This window comes from Rhinopithecus bieti, unplaced genomic scaffold, assembly GCF_001698545.2.
Source record: "Rhinopithecus bieti isolate Rb0 unplaced genomic scaffold, ASM169854v2 scaffold_2432, whole genome shotgun sequence".
NCBI lineage: Eukaryota > Metazoa > Chordata > Mammalia > Primates > Cercopithecidae > Rhinopithecus > Rhinopithecus bieti.
The window spans coordinates 3,183,072-3,206,010 of NW_016804136.1; the positions used below are offsets into that span (position 1 = coordinate 3,183,072).

General features: G+C 42.7%; 1 protein-coding gene across 4 annotated transcripts in view; it reads right to left on the bottom strand.

The window, feature by feature from the left end:
- DGKG (diacylglycerol kinase gamma) overlaps positions 1–22,939 on the bottom strand; it is a 222,078-nt gene that overhangs the window by 168,588 nt on the left and 30,551 nt on the right. For all 4 annotated transcript variants that reach the window (XM_017866464.1, XM_017866460.1, XM_017866468.1 and 1 more), the window contains exon 2: positions 7,093–7,407. In XM_017866464.1, the coding sequence (XP_017721953.1) occupies positions 7,093–7,159 (67 nt within the window). In that variant the 5' untranslated portion in view covers positions 7,160–7,407. The remainder of the gene's footprint in view (positions 1–7,092; positions 7,408–22,939) is intronic.

Consider the following 22,939-nt stretch of genomic DNA (forward strand, 5'->3'; position numbering starts at 1 on the left):
ATAAGCACGGATATACTTGCTACGCACATGTTCTCCCACCTAAACGTTGTTTCTTGTTCACTGTTCATCCCCAACATGCAACCCATTGCCTGGCAAAAAAAATAGATATTCAGGAAAGATCTATTGAATAAATGAAGGCTAGCAAAGGAATTGAGCTGGTCACACTTGTCCCACGTGTCTTATATTCCCAGGGGCATAGAAAGAAAAGGTAGACTAGTGGTTCTCAACCTTGGCTGCTTATTGAAATCACCTGGGGGGCTTTAAAAAATACTGATGCCCAGGCCCCATGTCTACAAACTGTGATTAAATGATCTGGAAGGTGTGGGCAGAACACTGGAAGTATTCAAAGCCTTCCATGTGACTTGAACATGAGCCAAGGCTGAGGACCACTGACCTGTGGAAGTGATGGCTCTGCCACAGATGTCACATATGACATAATAAGAAAAGACTTTATGTGGAGGCAGAGGGAATTGGGGTCAATTACAAGAAAATGCTTTTTAAGACAACTTTTTTGTCATCATAAATGATCTGAATGACTGGTATGGCTTATTTGTGTAAGTAAAATTTGTATTGCTAGAACATTTTATCATCTTTTCTCCAAATAATTTGGCCTCATCGGTCATATTTCAAGTGAAGGTAGAGGAGTGGATCAGACAACTTGGGCCATCTTGCAACTGAAAGTGTGGTCCCTGGACCAGCAGCATCAGCATCGCCTGGAAGCTTGCTAGAAAAGCAGAATCTCAGCAGTACCCCAGACCTACTGATTCACAATCTGCATTTCAACAGCTCTCCAGGAGATTCGTGTGTACATTAAGCGTTGAGAGCTATTGTTCCATAGAAATTCCTCCCTGTCCATAGATTCTGTGACTCCTGGTGGGCAGAGTACTCCTCATCATTAAAGGAAAAAAAGGTCTGTCATGCGGAAACACATGTTGGTGAGAAATAGTTATGGCTATATCCTTCCAAGATAGAAGCAATGAGATATGACTCTTCATGGGCCCGGGACTTCATGAGCATTTGATCAAGCCTCACTCTACTGGCCAGCATAAATAGCGAGGTTTTAGTGACATTTACTTAGAGCCTTCTATTGTTCTACAAATCAGCCCTAAATATGTTCTCTGACTCTAACAGTTTTGTATTTTGAACTGTACCTACATCTTAAAGTCAGAAACTTTGCCATAATCTGATTGGAATGAAATATATTTCCTAATAGCATAATTTATGGATTGATTCTCTTTAATTACATCTTAACATTTTGCTTTAATGTAATTTAATTGACACATACATATCTGCATGCACACACACACGCACACATACACATACACATACACACACTAATGTATGTTTGAAGATTGAGCTCCAGTGGGTACTTTTCGTTTAATTTGTTGTTGCTGAATTGAAGCAAACGAATTTGTACTAGAATTGAGAGATTTTTGGTTCTAATTTTTATTTTACCATCGATCTTCTGTATGACCTTGGGCAAGTCACTGAGCTCTTCTGGACTTAGTAGTCTCATTTTAAAAATGTGCAATGCTTGGCATTGATGACGGTTAAGATTTTTCCCAACTTTAAAAATTCTGGCCGAGTGCGTGGCTTACGCCTGAAGTCCCAGCACTTTGGGAGGTCAAGGCGGGTGGATCACCTGAGGTCAGGAGGTCGAGACCAGCCTGGCCAACATGGTGAAACCTCGTCTCTACTAAAAATACAAAAATTAGCTTGGCGTGGTGTTGGGTGCCTATAATCCCAGCTACTTGGGAGTCTGAGGCAGGAGAAATGCTTGAACCTGGGAGGCAGAGGTTGCGGTGAGCCGAGATCACGCCACTGCACTCTAGGCTTGGTGACAGAGTGAGACTCTGGCTCAAAAAAAAAAAAAAAAAAAGTTCTACGCAGTCCAAGTAGCTGCTGGCTAATGTAGGAAATGTTTGGTTTAATTTCTTAGAGAATTAAAAATTTAATGGATGCTTCATCAGTTGTTTTTCCTTTTTTCTCTTTCTGAATAAATGAATAGTTTCTGTCCTTGATGCATCATGGAACTTTTAAGGAATTAACAAAACATTGAAAAAAAAAAATGCCCACCCCCTACTGGCCACCTAGCAATTCTTGTTAGGAAGAGGGTCAGTAGGGGGTATCCCCACATGCACACATCCTCTGTGGTAGAAATCTATTTAAATATAAAAACCAAGTATTGGAAGAGCTAATGAAGGTCGTTTAATCAACCAGATGACTAAAGCTCTTATCTCCCCTATAGTGTCTCAACTAACTCCCTGTCCAGACAGTTCCAGGGAAAGGAAACCCAATCACTTTTAAGTCAATTCGATTCCAGTTTGGTCAGGTTTGACCACTAGTAATTAATGTATTCCACACTTTAAAGACTTCCTATAACTTCCTCCCATTAGTCCTAGGGCTACCTCTTGAAGCCATTCAAAATTAACTTCACACCTCTTCCCACAACAGAACTGAGCTATTTAGTACAACGAGCTCTTCTTCACCTTTCCCTTCCCTTCTCCAACAAATATGCACAGTATCTTCATTTCTCCATAATGTGGCTGTGAGGCCTCTCACCAACTCTCAAACAAGTTCCAGGTTGTCCATGTCCATTGTAAACCACAGCGACCATAAAAATATTCAGTCCTCTAGAGAGGTCTGATGGTCTATCAGGGTAGGCTAGAATGTGGATATCAGTTTGCCTTACTAGGCACTATGAGTCTATGAATACAGCCTAAGATTGCAATGACTGGTTTGGTTAGATGAAATAGTACAAATGTAGTAAAAAAAAAAAAATCTCTGCAACCGCTAAAAGCTATGCTTCTGAAGAGTACAGAATGATATGGGAATGACTCATGATTGATCTTGTGTGCTAGCCAGTTTCCAAAGATGGCTGCCATGAATTCTTTCCGTCCCTATGTGAGTCCCTCCTCCCTGAGATGTGGAGTCTATTCCTCTATTTCACTGAATGTGAGCCAGGCCTGTGACTGCACTGACCAATGGAATGTGGAGGGAGTTCCGTTCTAGGATCTCTGATCCCAGGTGCTAAAAAGATCCAACAGCAGCTTCTTTTGTGCTCTTGGAGCCCTGAGTTGCCATGTTAGATTTCCAGGTTACCCTGCTGAAAAGAAAGGCCATATGGAGAGGCCCTGGAAGACAAGAAAGTGCTGGAGAAGGAGGTTCCATGAAGGAACACTGAGGTCCCACCATGTGAGTGAACGAGCCATACTGGATGGCCTAAGTCCTCACTTGTTTGAGATCTCCCACCTGAAGGTCCAAATACAGTGGAGCAGAGATGAGTCATGCCCACCATGTCTGCCCAGGTTCCTGACCCACAGAATCATGGGAAACCAAAATGGTGATTGTTTCAGCACACAAGTTTTGAAGTTGTTTTGATGCTGCAATAGGTAACTGAAACATATTGTTAAAGGGAAGAAAACAGCATACAAAATAGTACAGCATGCATATTCTCAAGTTTGTTTTACATATGTATATTGTATATGTGTGTGTATGTATGTATATGTGCATGTATATTTTAATACCTATGTTTATACTTACATTTATACATAAACATGCTAGTGCTGGTTATCACTGGAAAATAGAATCATGGGTGGCTTTAAATTTCATTGTTTTATAACATAAATTTCTTAATATCACATTAGCTCTTTTGGTAAGTACTTTACATCGTAGACTGACAACAAACTTACAGTCAGCTATAAGTGTGTGTGTCTATGTGTCTGTATATGTATGTATGTATACATACAAAGTAAATATACATGCTTCCAAGAGCAGTTTTAAGATGCCCCACCCCGACCCTATAGAAGGTCACCAGAGAAGGTGCCAACCTTACACTATATAAATGGAAAATACCAAGAGCCTCTCCTACCTGGTAACCCCACTGGAGAAAGTTCTCAATTCTCAGGCTGTAAGCTTCATTATTTTGTTATTGTAAAGCTCCTGTTTATGTGGTTATGGAAGAGTGGTTGCTATGGCAATGCAATCCGACTGAACACCAGAATGTGTCTAAAATTGGTGGGAATGACTTTTTCAGGGTTTTCTCTGAGGATTAATCATTTTGTAAGAATTGTATCTTTTTTTTTTTTTCCTCTCCTGTTTGAACAACAGTAGCAGAGTGCCTCATCTAGTCCCCCGACATGGACAACACGAGCAAGTGTCAGAGAAGGACAAAGGTAAATGTTTAAAGAAAAGGCCCAACCCCAAAAGAGCCCTCTCCTACTGAATACTCCGGTTCCTTTTCATCCCTCTGCCTGCTCAGCAGCTTTGCTGCATCTGGAGCACCTTCCATGCTGCACTCTTTTCCACCTACTTGCCTTTCTGGTTCTTCTCTCTGTGTCTTCTGCTGACCCCTGAGAGAGACATACTGTAAGCCTCGTTCTCTAGCCTCTTCTTTTCTTTCCTGATGTTCCTGCTGTATGAGTGCCTTCATTCATTTTCTTTCTCTCCTTGCCTTCTCCACATGTAATTCCCAAGTCACAACTATGGACTGACCCCTCATTTCCACTCAAATCCCATCACACACCCTCCTGGGGCCTGCAGGACATATTGCTTAGAAAGCAGGATTCCCCAGGATGAGGTCCTACTTTCCTTTCTAGTTCTTCCCCCAACACTACTGATACCACCACCAACACATGCTCTGGGATCCCAGCCTGGGAGCTCCTTGCAGTTCTTGGAAGCTCCTATGATGTCCTCCTCCCTGCCCTGCCCTGCCCAAGCCACGTCCTCTGCCCAGAACGCCCTTCTCCCTCCCTCCCCCACAGTTCCTGGAGTCTGGAAACAATGCGTGCATCAGGAAGCCTCCCACTAGGCTGAGCTGGGCCTTCTCCTCCCATGCTGCCCACTTCTGGGCCTTCTCCTCCCATGCTGCCCACTTCTGAGCACCGGCTATACTGCAACACCCTTGCTTGAGTCCTGTTTGTCTTCCTCTGTGAGGCAGTGATCTCTTTGAGGGCAGGAACTGTGTCTCATTTATTGCTGGATCCCTGGAGCCTGGCACATAGGAAGGCATAGTGGATGTGTTATCACCATCTCAAAATCAATGTTCCCAAACATTCCCCATCAGCCTTGCATCCTGATGTCATTTTCTACAGATTCAGTCTGCCAGGTATGTTTGATGACTTTCTTTTGTTCTATATGTGTTGATGGTATTTCCACCACAGTTTCCCACGAATTAGCGTTTGTTCATGGCCACTCTCACCATCTTAGCCTAGCTCTTTGGCTCAGACTAGGTTTCCTCCAAAGGATCCTGCCCAATTCCCAGGCCTGGAAACTGCCTGATCCAAGCCACCCTGCATACAGTCTCCAGATTCCTGGCTCTAAATTTTGCCCACACTTTGACATGCAAGGCCCAAGGCCTCCTGCTATTCCCATGCCTCCTTATGTCCTCCTCATTCTCTGCGCCTTCTCACCATCCAGCCCAGAAGCTCTCCTTAACCATCCCTGCACACCACAGGAATGCATAGTGGGTGTGTTACCGCCATCTCAAAATCAACATTCCTAAACATGCCTTTTGCTTCCATCGTTCCCCTTCCATCTACTGCTCACATTTTAAACCTCTTTCCTCCATGGAGTTTATCCAGCTAAATCCTCTATTATCGGTTCAACTGTGCCCCAAACCTCATATTTATGTGTTAAAGTTCTATCCCTCAATAACTCAGGATGTAACCTTATTTGGGTGGTTGCAGATGTAATTAGTTAAGATAAAGTCATGACTGAAGAGGGGGGTCCAGGCCAATAAGGTTGTGTGCCTAGGAAAGGGGGATCTTTGGACACAGAGATATGCACACAGGGGGAATGTCATTTGAGGGCATTCAGGGAGAATACGGCCATCCACAAGCCAAAAACACAGCCCTGGGATGGATCCCTTCTCCACAACTCTCAGAAGGAACCAGCACCACTGACTCCTTGATTGTGGACTTCTAGCTCCCAGAACTTTGAGACTATAAGGCTTTGAAACAATAAACCCAGGCCGGGCGCGGTGGCTCACGCCTGTAATCCCAGCACTTTAGGAGGCCGAGGTGGGCGGGTCACGAGGTCAGGAGATCGAGACCATCCTGGCTATGGCTAACACGGTGAAACCCCGTCTCTACTAAAAATACAAAACAAAAAATGAGCCAGGCGAGATGGCGGGCGCCTGTAGTCCAGCTACTCGGGAGGCTGAAGCAGGAGAATGGCGTGAACCCAGGAGGCGGAGCTTGCAGTAAGCCAAGATCGTGCCATTGCACTCTAGCCTGGGTGACAGAGCGAGACTCCGTCTCAAAAAAAAAAAAAAAAAAAAAAAAAAAGAAACAATAAACCCATGCTGGATTGAACCAAATAGCAAAGTATAATACAACCCCTATACCAGTTTCCCTTGTTTTTTGATTCCCTTCTCGTTTCCATGCTTAGTTTAGCCAGCTCTACCAGAGCTGTTTGCCTGCAGCCTTAAAGCTGTTCTCTGTGTCATGAGCACATTTCTGATTCCCTAAAAAGATTCTGATTCCTCAAGGGTAGGCCTCCCCTTTGTGCTGCTTCTTTTTCTTCCTTCCTGGAAAGGCCTTCCCTTCCCAGAACAAAGTCAAGAAAGAAACACACATCAGCATTCAGCATCTTACTGCAAGAAGGCCTTGGTTCCAAATGCAGGAATATATTGCAGTAAACAATTGAGTAACGTAGGCATGCAGCATGCAGCCCTTCAAAATTATGCTCTAAAGAGGCTTTAATGATGTGAGAAAATACATACGGTACATTAGGTGGGAAATGCAGGCTTAACGAAGGGTGTATACAGTGTGAGCTCAACGGTGCAAGGCAATATGCACAGCAGGGAAGTGCCCTAAGATGTTTGTAGTGTTGTCAGTGATTTTTAACTTACTCTATTTTTTTCTGTGTATATTCCAGATTTCTATGGTGAGCACGTAGCATTTACTGAGCCTAAAGATAATTGTGTTTTTATGTTACATACACTAATTCTGTGTTTATAAGAAAATATAAGCCATCAGGCCTGACATCGTTCTTTGTGGCTTTGCAATGATAATATTACTGGGCTTTCCAGAAATGATGTCTCCAGCCAAGAAGAAATCCTGTCCCAGGTCTGTCCATGCATTTACTCACATTCTGAATATTTCTGCAGCTGGTCAAATTCTTCTGGAGTGAGGGAGACCCACCGTTCTTCACCCATTTTTAAACTTGGCGTGAGTGGCTAAAGGGCAGGGATGGAGTTTTGTTCGCTAGGCTGAAGTGGAGGCCCAGCCAAGGGCTTGGCTCATTGCAGATTTGCGATGTAAGTCTTTCAGGAGACTTCTGGGAGCACTCAAGTGTATACAGCAGCAGCAGGCACCTCTCAGAAGATGAGACAAGATCTCTGCTATTCCTTAGGCAACATCCTCCTGTCTGTATTCAAGGTAAATTCAGAAATCCTGGCTCTTCCTAGGTAGAAGCAGAAATGAGAGTAAATGAGAGTATTTAAAAAAAAAGGCCCGAATTTTCTTTGCTGAAAGATCTACAGGGAACAATGGTTCAATGGTTCTCAAGGATGGTTCTCCCCTTAGAGAGGTCTGAAGAGGGGATAATGACAGTTGTCTGGCTGGGGGTGAGTGTTGAGGGGCAAGCTGTGGCCTGTATGAATAAGTGGGCCATACTACTCAGCTCTGGGAAATGTTGAATGTGTCACATGAGAGGTGGTATTAGGGCTGCCTAAGGGCATCCTCAGGGCATAAAAATGCCTTAGGCTCTTGGGTGCCTCATGAGTAATTACAGGAACAGGAGCCTATGCAGCCATTCTCTCCTCCACTGATTTCCAAATTCCACCATGATAGCTCTGGTGAGCCATTTTGGAATACCCCCAAGACTGGCTAACATCTAGTGACTGAAGCAATTCTCTGTCCTCTTAGGGTCATAAAAAAGGGAGTTAGAGGGATGGGCTGTTGGCCTCAATGAGGCAGGGAAATGGGGATGGATTCAAAAAAACACTGAGTATCATTTCCTTTGAGCCTCTCGTACTGTGGGTCATTAAATCAGTTTTGTGGTTGTGAAATTGATATAATGAGTCACAACAAGCATGCAAACACATGAAACGGAATAGGATAGAATGAGATGGAGTTGAAAATACTACAGTGCATCTACCATAGTAAGGGGACATATTATGTCATAGACTTTTCCTTCAGCTATACACCCATGGTTATACTGATCATATTGTGAAGTATCTTTCTTATTCTCAGTTGAGGTTACAAACATGGTTGGGAAGCCACCAACCTAAAAAGGTGAGAAATAAAGACCAATTGAAACACAGGCTCTAATGCTGCCAAAGAACAAGCCCAGTTTTAATAAAACAGGATCCATCCTGTGGCCAACCGCAAGGCAAGTCTGGGGTGCCTGGAGCATATGAGCAGTGCTGGATGAGATGACCAAGTTGGGAGGCATATATGGACCATTCTCTGGGGAAATGTGTAGACCGGTTGTTTTGGACCTGGAGAGTGAACTAGAACTGAGGGAAGATGCTGGAGAGAGAGAGAGAGATTCTAGCTTTATAAAGAAGACCTTCCATTAACCAGAATGCATGGCAAGGAAATGAGATACCCACATTCCTGGGGACATTAAGTTCTAGTTTCTCTCCTTGAAAGTCCAACTCTTTCCTTAATCCAGCCAGCTCGACTCTGCTCCTTGGCGCTTGCTGCTGTCAAGGTCATCAGTGACCTAGTTGCCAAATCCAACAGGCACCTTTCAGTCCTTCCTCACCTCGTTTCTCTCTCTGCAGTCTTTGCCATGGCAGAAAACTTCCACCTTGAAACTCTCTTATCTTTCTGGGTGTTTCTTCTCAGTCTCCTTCAGCCTCTTCTTTTGCCATCTTTAAATATTGAAATGTTTCCACAGCAAAGACATAGAATCAGCCTAAAGGTCTATCAGTGGAAGACTAGATAAAGGAAATGTACATACACACCATGGAATACTACACAGCCATGAAAAAGAACGAGATCCTGTTCCTTGCAGCAGCATGGATGGAGCTGGAGGACACTATCCTAAGTGAACGAATGCAGGAACAGAAATCCAGATACAGTACATCCTTACTTATAAGTGGGAGCTGAACATTGAGAACACAGGGATACAAAGAAAGGAACAATAGGTCCTGGGGCCTACTTGAAGGTGGAGGATGGGAGGAGGGAAAGAACTGAAAAACTACCTACTGGATACTATGCTTATTACCTGAGTGACAAAATAATCTGTTCACCAAACCCCCGTGACATGCGATTTACCTATATAACAAACCTGCACACATACCCATGAACCTAAAATAAAAGTTAAAGAAAAAATTGGTTCTTCCAAAGTCCGGTCCTCAGCCCTCTTCTCACTCTACATCCTTTCCCTGATAGATCTCATCCACCTCCAAGCTTTAATGACCCCCCGCATGCTGCGGCAGCCTTGAGCTCCCTCCTTGGTCTGAATCTGAATATTCAGATATTCAGATGCCTTAATCCAGATCTGAATATCCAACCATCTACTGTGACTCACTTCTGTGTCCCAAACCACCCCGATCTGCACCTTCCAGTGTCCCCAGCCACTCGGGTTATGCCCAAGAGAAACCAGTGCCCAGGTCAGAGGCAGAAGGCTCAGCTAAGCTCCTCCCCTTTTCTCTCCTGCCAAACCCAGGCACTAACCCCAGAGTTTGACTGTCTACTGTGTGCTCCCTTTTGTCTATCACACCATCTCTGGCATTAACTCAGACCTTCCTTATCTCTTGCCTGGCCTTTGACAACAGCCACCTGCTGCTCTCCCTGCCTTGCGCTTTGTTCTCCCCTTGCTCTGCTCTCTAAATTGCCAACCAGATCACATCTCTTTCGGTAATAAAATTCTTCAGTAGTTTCTACTGCCTGTAGAATAAGATGTAATCTTCTTTTCATGAAACACAAAGCTCTTTATGATCTGGCTTCTGATGATCAATTTAGTATGAAAGTGAGGAGTATCCTTTAGAAACCTTTGCCATCATGCCAGGGAATCTAGCATTGCCACCACTGTCACTGCTGCTGCTGCTGCTATCAATGAATGGACATGTACTTTACACTGTGCTATATGCTTTATATACATTGTCTAATTTAGTCCTCTTAATAACATGTAAATTCAATATTGCTGTCTCTGTTTTGCAGATGAGAAAAAAAATGAGGCTAGGTGTTTAGTAAACATGGTGAGGAGAAAGAAGGAGCCACCAGTGCTTCTGTTTGAGAATGCCTCCTACTGTGGCATTATGCCTGTAATCCCAGCACTTTGGGAGGCTGAGGTGGGCGGATCAAGAGGTCAGGAGATGGAGACCATCCTGGTCAACATGGTGAAACCCTGTCTCTACTAAAAATACAAAAATTAGCTGGGTGTGGTCAGGCGCGGTGGCTCATGCCTGTAATCCCAGCACTTTGGGAGGCCGAGGTGGGCAGATCACAAGGTCAGGAGATCGAGACCATCCTGGCTAACACAGTGAAACCCCATCTCTACTAAAATACAAAAAAAAAAAAAAAAAAAAAAAAAAGCCAGGCGTGGTGGCAGGCGCCTGTAGTCCCAGCTGCTGGGGAGGCTGAGGCCGAGGAATGGCGTGAACCCGGGAGGCAGAGCTTGCAGTGAACCGAGATCGTGCTACTGCATTCCAGCCTGGGCGACAGAGCGAGACTCCGTCTCAAAATAAACAAATAAATAAAAGAAAAAAAAGGAAAAGGAAAAAAAGAAATGATTAAACCATTCACACTTAATGTGGTATGTTTGACTTGGCTTCTGTCATCCTGGCCAACATAGTGAAATCCCATTTCTACTAAAAATACAAAAATTAGCTGGGCATGGTGGCACATGCCTGTAATCCCAGCTACTCAGAAGGCTGAGGGAGGAGAATCACTTGAACCAGAGAGTCGGAAGTTGCAGTGAGCCAAGATTGCACCACTGCACTCCAGTCTGGCAACAGAGTGAAAGTCTGTCAAAAAAAAAAAAAAAAAAAAAATGCCTCCATGGACTGGACATTCTGCACACCTTCAGAAGCACAGAGGGGGATCTAAGAGGACGCAGAGGCACACTGCATGACAGAACACACTGAACTAAAACCAGAAGGCACAGAATTTGAATCTGGGCTCTGCCCTCTTCTGAGCTATTACACCCTAGACATATTTTTCATCTCTTGAACTTTGGTTTCTTCATCTAAAACATGAAGATATTAATTAAAAGGCTTACTGGGTTGGTGTTAGGATGAAGTGGGTTAATATATGCAAAAACCATAAAAACAAGATCCCCACCTGGTACAATGCCTGCACATAGTAAATACTCAATAAATCATTGTTATTATCATCCAATTACAAATACAACATGTAGCAATATGGCTTAAACGATCAGCTGAATAAAAGAAACAAACAAAATAACCCCATTAAAAAGTGGGCAAAGGGCACAAACAGACTCTTCTCAAAAGAAGACAATACAAGTGGCCAACAAACATGAACAAATGCTCAACGTTGCTAATCATCAGAGAAGTGCAAATCAAAACCATGACTATTATTAAAAAGACAAGCAATAACAGATGCTGGTGAGGCTTTGGAGGAAAGGGAATGCCTACACATTGCTGCTGGGAATGTAAATTAGTTCAGTCACTGTGGAAAGCAGGTTGATTTCTCAGATAACTTGAAACAGACCTCCCATGCAATGCAGCAATCCCATTAGTGGGTATACATCCAAACAAAAATAAGTAGTTCCACAAAAAAGACACATGCACTCATGTGTTCATCATAGCACTATTCACAGTAGCAAAGACACGGAATCAACCTGGGTGCTCATCAGTGATGGACTGGATAAAGAAAATGTAGTACACATATACTATACAATACTACACAGCCGTAAAAAAAGAATGCAATCGTGTCTTTTGCAGCAACATGGATGCAGCTTGAGGCCATTATCCCACACGAATTAACACAGGAATAGAAAATACCAAATACCAAATAGAAAATACCAGATATTGATTTTCTAATTCCATCATCAAATAGAAAATAAGTGAAAACCAAATACCACATGTTCTTACTTATAAGTGGGAACTAAACATTGGGTACATATGGACATAAATATGGAAATAATAGACACTGGGGATTACTAGAGGGGCGAGCGGGAAAGGAGCAAAGGTTGAAAAACTGAAAAATTGGATACTATGCTCACTGCCTAGGTGATTAGATCATTCATACCCCAAACATCAACATCATGCAATGTACTCAGGTAACAAACCTGCCCCTGCACCCGCTGAATAATAGTTGAAATTTTAAAAAATCAGCTGACAGTAGTCGAGTAGAAAGTTTCTAGTGTTGTGTCACAGTTTTCAGAACTTGATCTGATACTGCTCCAGGTTGTTGTAATTTTGTAATTACTCATCAAACTCTTATCCACTAGTTTTAGCATCCACTAATGATTCTTGCCTGGATTAATTATTACAATGATATTGATTTTCTAATTCCATCATTCCCTCTGTATTTGTTAGTTAGGAGTTTATTGTAAGTAAGAGCTTTCCCTTCTTGTTATTTATATCAATTTATATGTATACTATAAAGATAAATTATAAATATATAAAGAATATATATGTGTGTATAAAAACAGCATTTATATATGATACATATTTATTTTCATGGATTCTTATTTTATTCTGTGGATTACAAATCTGTTGCTACCTCAAATTGTTCCAGATTTGATCAGCGGAAACTCAGTCAAGGTGGTGATTTGTTCTTTAGATATATCTCAATCATTTTTTGAGCACATCCTTATTTTCTAGCTCTACAAAATGTTTCAGCCTCATCTTGAACTTCCTCAACTCAAGTGCTAAAATGAGTCATTTCTCTAAGGAGTTCCTTTAGTGAAGAATGACATTTGAAGCCAAGGCTTGGATACCAGGTATGCTCATTGCTGCTGAGGTGTCATTGCTTCTAGGCCCTATCAAGGACAGAGCTAGAAAATAGATGCGTGTACTGGACATGGTGGCTCACGCCTGTGGTCCCAGCACTTTTGGAGGCCGAGGCAGAAGGATCACTTGAGCCCAGGAGTTTGAGACCAGCCTGGCCTACATGGTGAAACTCTGTCTCTATTAAAAATACAAAAATTAGCTGGGTGTGGTGGTGCATGCCTGTAGTCCCAGCTACTCAGGAGGCAGGAGAATCGCTCAAACCTGGGAGGCGGGGGTTGGATGTGGCAGTGAGCCGAGATCGTGCCACTGTACTACAGCGTGGGTGACAGAGTGAGACACTGTCTTAAAAAAATATATATATATGTACACAGATATATACACACATGCACCCCTCATCTCTCTCTCTCTCTCTCTCTCTGTTAAATACCTTGAGTTCATACTTACACCTCCACCTTCAGTCCAACATTACAAAGTCAATTGTACCCTTCCCTTCCTTCCATATTTTTTAACTTTATTCTCTAACAAGCTTTGTTTCCATCATCTACAACATACTTATTTGCTTAATACACAGAAAGTAGTTCCAAAATTGCTAGTCCACACCTCTGTGAAAAACAAAATAGACTTCAAGATTTGTTTACAGTACTATTGTTTTCAGGCAACAGCATACCCTCAAAATACTACTCTCAAAAGTTATGTAGGTTAGTTCTTTCTCACTCCCATCAGTTTCTGTTTGTATTTCATTTTAGGGTGTTTTCTTCATATCCACTGATTCTTTTTCAGTATGGTTCCAAAGTCAAAACTGCATAGAAAGATATATTCAGCCAGGCATTGGTGGCTCACCCCTGTAATCCCAGCACTTTGGGAGGCTGAGCCAGGCAGATTGCTTGAGCCCAGGAGTTCTAGACCAGCTTGAGCAATATGGCAAAACCCCATCTGTACAAAAAATACAAACAAACAAAAAATTTCGCCAGGCATGGTGGTGCACAGCTGTGATCCCAGATACCCAGGAGGCTGAGGTGGGAGGATCACCTGAGCCTGAGGGATCAAGGTTGTGGTGAACTATAATTGCACCACTGCACTCCAGCCTGAGCAGCAGAATGGGATCCTTTCTTAAAACAAAACAAAACGAAAACAAAACACATACTGAAAGAAGCATCCCTCATTCCTCTTACTCTGTTTCCAGCTCCTCTTTTCTATTTGATTCCCCCTCAACCTTATAGTATCTAGTTTATACTTCCTGTGTTTATTTTTGCACATGTGAGAAGATATATGAATATCTTATTTCCCCTTTTCCTCCTTCTCCTCCTCCTCCTCCTTCTTCTTCTTCTTCTTCTTCTTTTTTTTTTTTTTTTTTTTTTTTTTTTTTTTTTTTTTTTTAGACATGGTTTCCCTCTGTCTCACGTTGGAGAGCAGTAGTGGAATCACAGCTCACAGCAGCCTTGAACTCCTGGGTCAAGCAATTCTCCCACTTCAGCAGTCCCCTCCAGGCCCTCCCAGTAGAGTAGCTGTGATGTGTGCCACTACGATTTGCTAATTTTTTTTTTTTTTAACTCTTTGTAGTGACAGCATCTCACTATGTTACCCAGGCTGGTCTTGAATTCCTGGGTTCAAGTGATCCACCTGCCTCGGCCTCCTAAAGTGCTGAGATTATATGCGAACCTTTGTGCCTGGCTTCCCTTTCTTTCTAATACAAAAGGTAGCACATTATAGATCATTATCTGCACATTGTTTTTTTCACTAATCAATACACCCTATGAATCACACCATACCTGTTCATAGAGATCTTTCTCTTTTAGAATTAAATTGGATTCTGACACTTACCTCCTTAATATCCTTCAGAGGCCTCCTTTGGCCTCTAGGCAAAAAAGGACTGTCTCCTTAGCTAGTTCCACAAGGTCCTTTACCTATGGTAATAACTCACCTCCCCATTCTCATCCCCATTACCTCCTCCCCCACACACTCCACTTTCCAGCCAAATCTATCTTCTGTCCACTGTTAGCACTAGCAAAGTGCCTGGATGTGGGAGGACCCCATAAGCCTTATGGACTGACAAATACACCATGCCTTTGATCTACTTGAAATGCCCTTTACTCCTCCCTTCCTATAACAAATCTCTACTCATCTCTTTGGATCCAGGTTAAAAGGTCACTTCTTTTCTACAGCTTTTTGAAACTCTTTGAGCAAATTTGCCTGTTCTCCCAGCTGTGTTCCACAGAATTCTACATGTTCCTCTATTGTGGTAGTTGACGATTCCCTGTGGGAGACAGACACCCAAACAGCTATTAATAATTAACACACAAGCTGGCAAGAGAAGTGGTGCAGATATGCCCAGAGATTTATGGAGTCCTCTAATGTGTCTGAAGCAGGCACAAGGAATCGGGAAAAGCTTCCTGAAGGAGCTGATGCTCCTGCTGAGGAGGGGTGATGAGGTAATGTGGTATACATTGCTATCACTCAACAAATATTCATATAATCATTATCATGATTGTTCCATTGTAGCTCATTGCTTGACTTCACAGTGGAAAGAGCTACACCATTCTTCTTCTTCTTCTTTTGTTTTTCTTGAGATGGAGTCTTGCTCTGCCACCCAGACTGGTGTGTTGTGGCATGATCTCAGCTCACTGCAACCTCCACCTCCTGGGTTCAAGCGATTCTCCTGTCTCAGCCTCCCGAGTAGCTGGGATTACAGGAGCCTGCCACCATGCCCAGCTAATTTTTGTATTTTTTGTAGAGACGAGGTTTCACCATGTTGGCCAGGCTGGTCTCGAACTCCTGACCTCATGTGATCTGCCTGCCAAGGCCTCCCACAGTGCTGGGATTACAGGTGTGAACCACTGCACCTGGCCTTACACTATTCTTTATTTTCTTCAAGAAAAGTTAGGGGTCTAAAACACTGCCTGACTTTCCAGATGGTATCCCATGGGACAGCCCGCCTCTGGCTTCTGCCCTTTGATGAAGGTGACAGCTGACACCCAGGAGGGCTTTCTCTAGCTCGCGAAGCTCGACACTTTCCTCAGCAGCCCGCTCAGTCACTCCCCTCTCAGAGGCTCTTTGTAGTATGAACAATCTTCTTATTACCACCCCAAGCATCTTTTCTGACAGAAAAAGTTGAATAGGATTTTCTAAATAAAACTCAGATTGGATATTGTCTGACTTGGCTAGGAGAAGAGTATTTTATGTCTCTACAGCTATGTCACTCTGAGCAATTGCTTCAGCTCCTTTGGCCTCAGTTTCCTGTCTATAAAATGAGGGGGTGGGAATAATGGTTTCTAATGCGTTTTCTAGCTCTGCAATTTTATATACTGGATCAAATTCTATTTGTTCTGTACAGATGTCAGCATGGAAATCACAAGTCAGGAGGAAGAAGGCAAATTCAATGAGTATTGAATTGCACCCTAGGTCTCTCTATTCATTTGAATGAATCAGCCATACCCAATTATCCAGGAACAAACACCTCCTCATCTCCTCTTTGCTCTCCTAAAAACATTAATTCATGAGTATGACATCAGATTGGAGAAGCCTATTTATGTGCATTTGAAGGTTTATTACAAAGCCATAATGAGTACATTTTCATAAGGGAAGAAAGACTAAAAGCTACAAAGATAAAAACCCCTCTCTCTTCTCAGACTTGTGGAAAGTCACAACTTGACAAGTGCCCTATCTCTGGCTTTTACTCCTACTGTTCCTTCTTCAACCCTGTAACTCTTACACAACCTTTGGAGTTTAGTTCAAGTTGTACCTAAAGATGCCCTCTTTAATTGCCCAGACGTGGCTGGGCATATCTTCTCTGCTCTCCAATAGCACTTTGGGCTTTTCTCCATTATGACGTTTACTGAGTGCATGTACTCACCACCTCTCTTCCCTACAGGATTCTGAACTCTTTTAGGGCAGAAAGAATGTCCTGTCCACTTTGTAGCCCTAGCGATTATAAGATTTCTAAGAGTTTATTTTTGACACTAGAAAAATGATTCTCAACCTTTTTTTGACCAAGATCATTTTCACGGAGTCAAAGATCCTACCACATCTATTTACATGTCCCTATAGAGGAAGAACTGGGTGATAAAAAGAATTCAAGAGGAACAAAAACACAACTTGCAGTACAGTTGTTGATAATATCGTTTATGAGTCACCTAATTTACCATAAAATATACATCAATACTTACATTTTAATATTAAAATAATGACCTACACAAATATGGGCTATCAGGGTTATAAAGTTATAACAGATATAGACTTATAATCAAGTTACTTTATTATGCTTAATCTGATAGTATTTTGTAAGTTACATAAGTTGCTTGAATTTATCAATGAACTGTCACTATTGTGGTCACCGGTTACATTGGTGGTCCCCCAAACCACGCTTCCTGATATTTATGCCCTTTCTAGTTTCTTCCCTTGAGTCTGGGCTGCACCTGTAACTAGCCTTAACCAAGAGAATGCATTACAAGCGGTGCTGTGTCAGTGTCAAGCATAAGCCTTGAGAAGACCTGGCAGCTCCCACTTCTGTGTTCCTAAGGGCACTGAACTGCCATGTAAGAAGTTCAGCCATTTTGTTGGAGAGATCACATAGAGACCACGTGGAGAGGCCACATGGATGAAGGGAGATCTAACATTACAGAGACGAGAACTGAGCAACTCTGCTGATGACAAGAACTGAAGCCCAAGATGTAAGACCCCAGCCAAGCCACTCCAGCCAGCACCCAGTCATCTAAGTCATCCTAGCTGTGTTGTGGGACAAGAAGTTGTTTGGGATTTAACAGCCTTAGCAGACCTCACATGTGGAGCAGAGATAACCCGCCCCCACTCAGCCTGGTCTGGATTCCCAATGCACAGAAACACATAGACTAATAACATAAATGTGGAGCAACAACATTTTGAGGTAGTTATGTAATCATAGATAATCAAGACAACTACACAAGCACTTTTAGGGGCAGGTTATGCATGTGTCTATTTAGCAACAGAATCTGCATGATTCATGCTTGAACTGCAACTTACTCATGTCTTAAAATCTAGTAATTGGAAAATTATAGGCTAAAAATACCTTCGATGCAAATATGTATCACTGCCTGCTGTAGGGTTAACCAAATATCCTCCACAAACTACTATGATAATGATGAAGTCAAGTGAACTATAATTTCTAATTAATAAGCAAGAATAGCAGTAGCTGAAAACCACAACCTACTCGAAGCAAGACTGACATGCAATGATAACAACGGGGCCTTGCCCAGGTCACAGGATTCTAACCATCTGCTTGAGTGTGGGGGCTGTAGCTGCTGAGCATTTAGAAGCAGCCTGATTTCACAGATAACTGAATTAAAGCCCTTGGGGAACTTAGCAATGATCTAATTTAAGTTTATGAGTGGCAAATATGAGTAATACCTAATAACTCATTTAGCAGATTACCAGCATATAGTCCTTAAACAAACATAAACATGAAAGTCTTGGAATTGCATTCTATCCATAAGAATTCAGAGAGGAATTTCATTTGAGAGGTACTTTGTACACCATTAGTGGCCTCAGAGTGAATGTGAGAGTCTCTGCTGCAGGATAGTCATGAAAATGTCAGGCTGAACCAAGTGCCCAAGTGGGGGAGCTGGGAGTGGCTGATGCCCAGGAAAAGCTTTTGGGCTCTGAGGAGAAGTTGAGAACTGCTACGTTGGGGGTCTGTCTTTGGCACAGGCAGACAGTGTTGGTCTAAGAAGAGTGTAGCTCAGGGGCATCAGAGTCTGAGGACTGGTCATTCATTCATTTGTTCACCTGCTTAACAAATCATTGTAATAACAAGCAATAGCAGCAACCTCCATTTATAGATTGCAACACGTCCTGTGCCTTGCAAACTTCATTTGTAATATGCACCAAACCCTGTGAGGAAGGCATGTTTTATGCCCATTTTACAGCTGTAGAAACAAGCCCAGGGTAATTCTCCCAAGTTGTCCTACCAGTAAATGACAGGACTGTATAGGAATCTAAGTCTGCGTTGTTCTAAAGCCCATGGTAACATCTCTGGCTAAATGAGTACTGAGAACCTAAGCATTGGGTCTGTGCAGGTACAGATGCCATTAATAAACCAACTGTGAAGATGCCGCGCCCTGGTCCTCAGCATGGAAGGGGAATGGAAGCTAGAAGGGAAACCATGGCCTGCTCCTGAAAAGCCAATATTATTTGAGGGGGGAAAAAGCTATATTATATTAAACATGAGCACAGAATGGAATAGAATGCAAAATATGCAGAAAATTTGTAGGCAAAACATGGGACTTCGGAAAAAAACCCTTGCTCTTGCCCTGGGGCTACCTCTGTGAAACCTGGAAGAGTTCACTCAGCTTTGTCACTTGGGGCCTTTAACAGTGGAAATGTGAAGGAAGTAGGGTTGTGAATAGCAATGGAAAAGTCTGATTCTGAACTCCAGTGCTGAGGGGCTGATGTGGGAAGGGATTGTGAGTGGAGGTCTCCTTTATGAAATTACTACCTGGGGAAACAGCTGCCCTAGACTCATGCCTTGTGTCAAGGAGACTTCTGCCCAGAGCACCAAGCACAAGTCTGGCTTTAGAATTAGAGACCAGAATTCAGATCTTGGCTATATCCCACCCAACTGTGTGACATTAGCAGGTTCTTCTTCATCTCTGAATCGGAATGATGAAAATATTAACACATGCTTCACAAGGTTATTCTGAGGATTCTTTGTATAATGTTTGCTATGGTTTGAATGTTTGTCCTCTCCAAAATTCATGTTGAAATTTAATCCCCAAAGTGGCAGTATTGAGAGGTGAGGCCTTTAAGAGGTAATTGGATCCTGAGGATGCTGCCTTTGTGAATGGATTAATCCATTCATGGATTCATGGGTTATCATGGGAGGGGAACTGGTGGCTTTACAAGAAGAGGAAGTGAGATCTGAACTAGCACCTTCAGCCCCCTCACCATGTGATGCCCTGAACCACCTTGGGACTCTATGGAGAGCCACTACCAGTAAGAAGGGCCTCATCAGTTGCAGTCCCTCAACTTTGGACTTCTCACCCTCAATAAGTGTAAGAAATAAGTTCCTTTTCTCTGTAAGTTACCCAGCTTCAGGTATCCTGTTATAAGCAGCAAAAAATGGACGGTTTATAAGAGCATCACTAGTAAGACTTTCTGTCAGTGGTTTTGAAAGTGTGGTCCTCATCCCAGCAGCATCAGCACCACCTGGGGAATGTGTTAGGAAGGCAAATTATTGGAACCCACACAAGAGCTAGAGAAATTCAGGGTGGCCCAGCAACATGCCTGTGTTTTGTAACCACTGCTTTACGTTAATGTAAGGAACAGGACTAAGAAGAGAAACTTGGAGTATCTGGAGCTATTTCTTCTTCTTAATGGGGACCTTAAGCAGACAGATTTTGGGTCTGTCAAGTCAGTTCCACTTTCCTGAGGCAGGAAAACATTACAGGGAAGCTGGAGGCCCATGACTGCCAGAAAACTGTCATCATGCCACACTCCTAAAATTGTCATGTTATGACTTATATTCCCTGCAGTATTTTCCTTTCTTTCCAATCTGGTCCTGTTTTTCATACTCCTTCTATAACATTTTGTGCAAAATACTCATCTAGAGAAGGCACAGAACAGATATGATTTTCTACCATAAAGCAAATGGACAAGAAACAAACCAAAACTCCAAGAAGGTAAGAAAATCACAGCTCTATTAAGGCCAGCAACTCATTCCCACACCAGAAATGGAACTGTCAGCGAAGAGACACTGCAGAGCCCTGGGCATGAGTATGGGGCTTGGGCAGGTCTAGAGAAAGACAGCTCTGTAAAAATGCCCAGGTATTGTGGTGATAGTGGCGTGGTGTATACGTGTGTGTGTTTTAACAATAACCACAAAAAAAACCACACTAAAGAGAAAACATTCAAGTTTGGAATGGTGTGTAAAACCATGCTCAGCTTGGTAAGTTCCCATAGACTAGGAGGAACTTGAGGTCAGCCATCCAGTCATCATTCTCCACTTCATGAAGCACTCGTGTTCTCCCTCCCCTCTCTCTTCTGCCAGTGCCTGATCTCCCATTCTCTAATTCTCCTTTCCTTTTTCCCTTCCCCTTTTTGTTTCCCATAGCAACACAAACAGCAGCAGCCATTTACTGAGAGTCTACTACCTGTTCTATATTAATGCAATCCTCAAAATAATCTCTCAAGGTAATACTACACCTGGGACTAGGTTCCTTGCAGAAAACTGAGCCATCATTCAAAGCCATGTCTGCCTGAATGCAAAGCCCATATCCCCCCACTCCACTCTGCATCCGTACTGTTTCTCAGACCTATGGAGATTATTAGTACCATCTCTAGATTGTAAACTGATGGAGGGTAGATTTACTGGTTCATTCCAGAAGCCTAGGGTTGAGTTTATGGAAGGCTCTGGGTAGCCAGGTGCCTCTTCCTCCACCAACCAACAGTGTCCTAATGGGCAATCATGCAATAATGATTCAGCACTGTGGACAACAGCATCTAGAGGTGCGTACACCTCATGCCTGGCCCAGACAATGTCCCTGGATGGCCTCCTCTACCCCAGAGGTGTCTAGAACCCAGTTTGAAATAAATACTTCATTAATATTAGGTAACCTTTACAATGTGACAGATGGTCCTAAGCAACTTGCATGAATTAGCTGGTTGACTCTTCATAACAACTCTATTAGGCAGATACAAATATTATGCTCATTTTAAAGCTGAGGAAACTGAAACATGGAGGTTAAGTAACTTGTCCTAGGTCATAGAGCTATTAATGAATGAATCCAGGATTCCAATCCAGGCGCTCTGACTCTGGAGGCTGTTCCTCATCATTATGTTATATGACACAAAGTTAATGGGCATTGGCGTGTGGCAGTACTTGGCATAAGAAAGTCATCAAGAAAATGCAAATATGCTTGTAATAATTTTAAACATTGCCATTTGAATAAAGTACAGCATTGAAATCATTTCACAAGGTGCTCATAAACCCCAGTTACAGAAACACCACAGCTTGATGGGATTTGGAAACCAGAAAGGAAGAAAAAAATAATTTTCTAAAGCAAATAAAAGGTGTCGTATGACCCTGAGCCCTTGGGTCTAATCCAAGTCCTGGTATTTAATAGCTTGCCCAGGCTGGAGTGCAGTGGTGCGATCTCGGCTCACTGCAACCTCCGCCTCCCAGGTTCAAGCGATTCTCCTGCCTCAGCCTCCCGAGTGACTGGGACAACAGGCGCCTGCTACCGTTCCTGGCTAATTTTTTTATATTTTTAGTAGAGACGGGGTTTCACCATATTGGCCAGGTTGGTCTCGAACTCCTGACCTCGTGATCCACCCTCCTTGGCCTAAGCAGTCAGTTCTACTGTCTGTGCTTCAAGTTCCTCATTTGATAATTGTGGTGAGTGAAGTAAGTAATATTTAAACTCTTTTCAGACAGTAATTTCATTTTCTTTCCAGAAATGTTAGATGTAAACCCTTTACTCTTGCCACATGGTATCTGGTGCCATCATTTTAGGCTGGGAAATGCCTTTTGTTTTCATATTAATTTAAACCATACTCCATTGGATAGAAACAACAGTAAGATACTTTTGCCACCTACCAAATTGTTAACAATTTAAAAATAGTTAATATCCTTGTTGGTAAGAAAGGAAGGAAACAGAAATTCTCCAATGCTACTGGTGTGGAAGTAAACTAGCCGACGTAATACTATATGCCAATAGCCTTAAAATGTACATTTCCATGAAATTTTACTTCTACAAGTTTATCTTAAGAAAGCGACTATGGGGGGGGCGGAGCAAGATGGCCGAATAGGAACAGCTCCAGTCTCCAACTCCCAGCGCAAGCGGCACAGAAGAAGTACAACATTGAAATCATTTCACAAGGTGCTCATAAACCCCAGTTACAGAAACACCCCAACATTCAAATTCAGGAAATACAGAGAACACCACAAAGATACTCCTCGAGAAGAGCACTCCAAGACACATAATTGCCAGATTCACCAAAGTTGAAATGAAGGAAAAAATCTTAAGGGCAGCCAGAGAGAAAGGTCGGGTTACCCACAAAGGGAAGCCCATCAGACTAACAGCAGATCTCTCG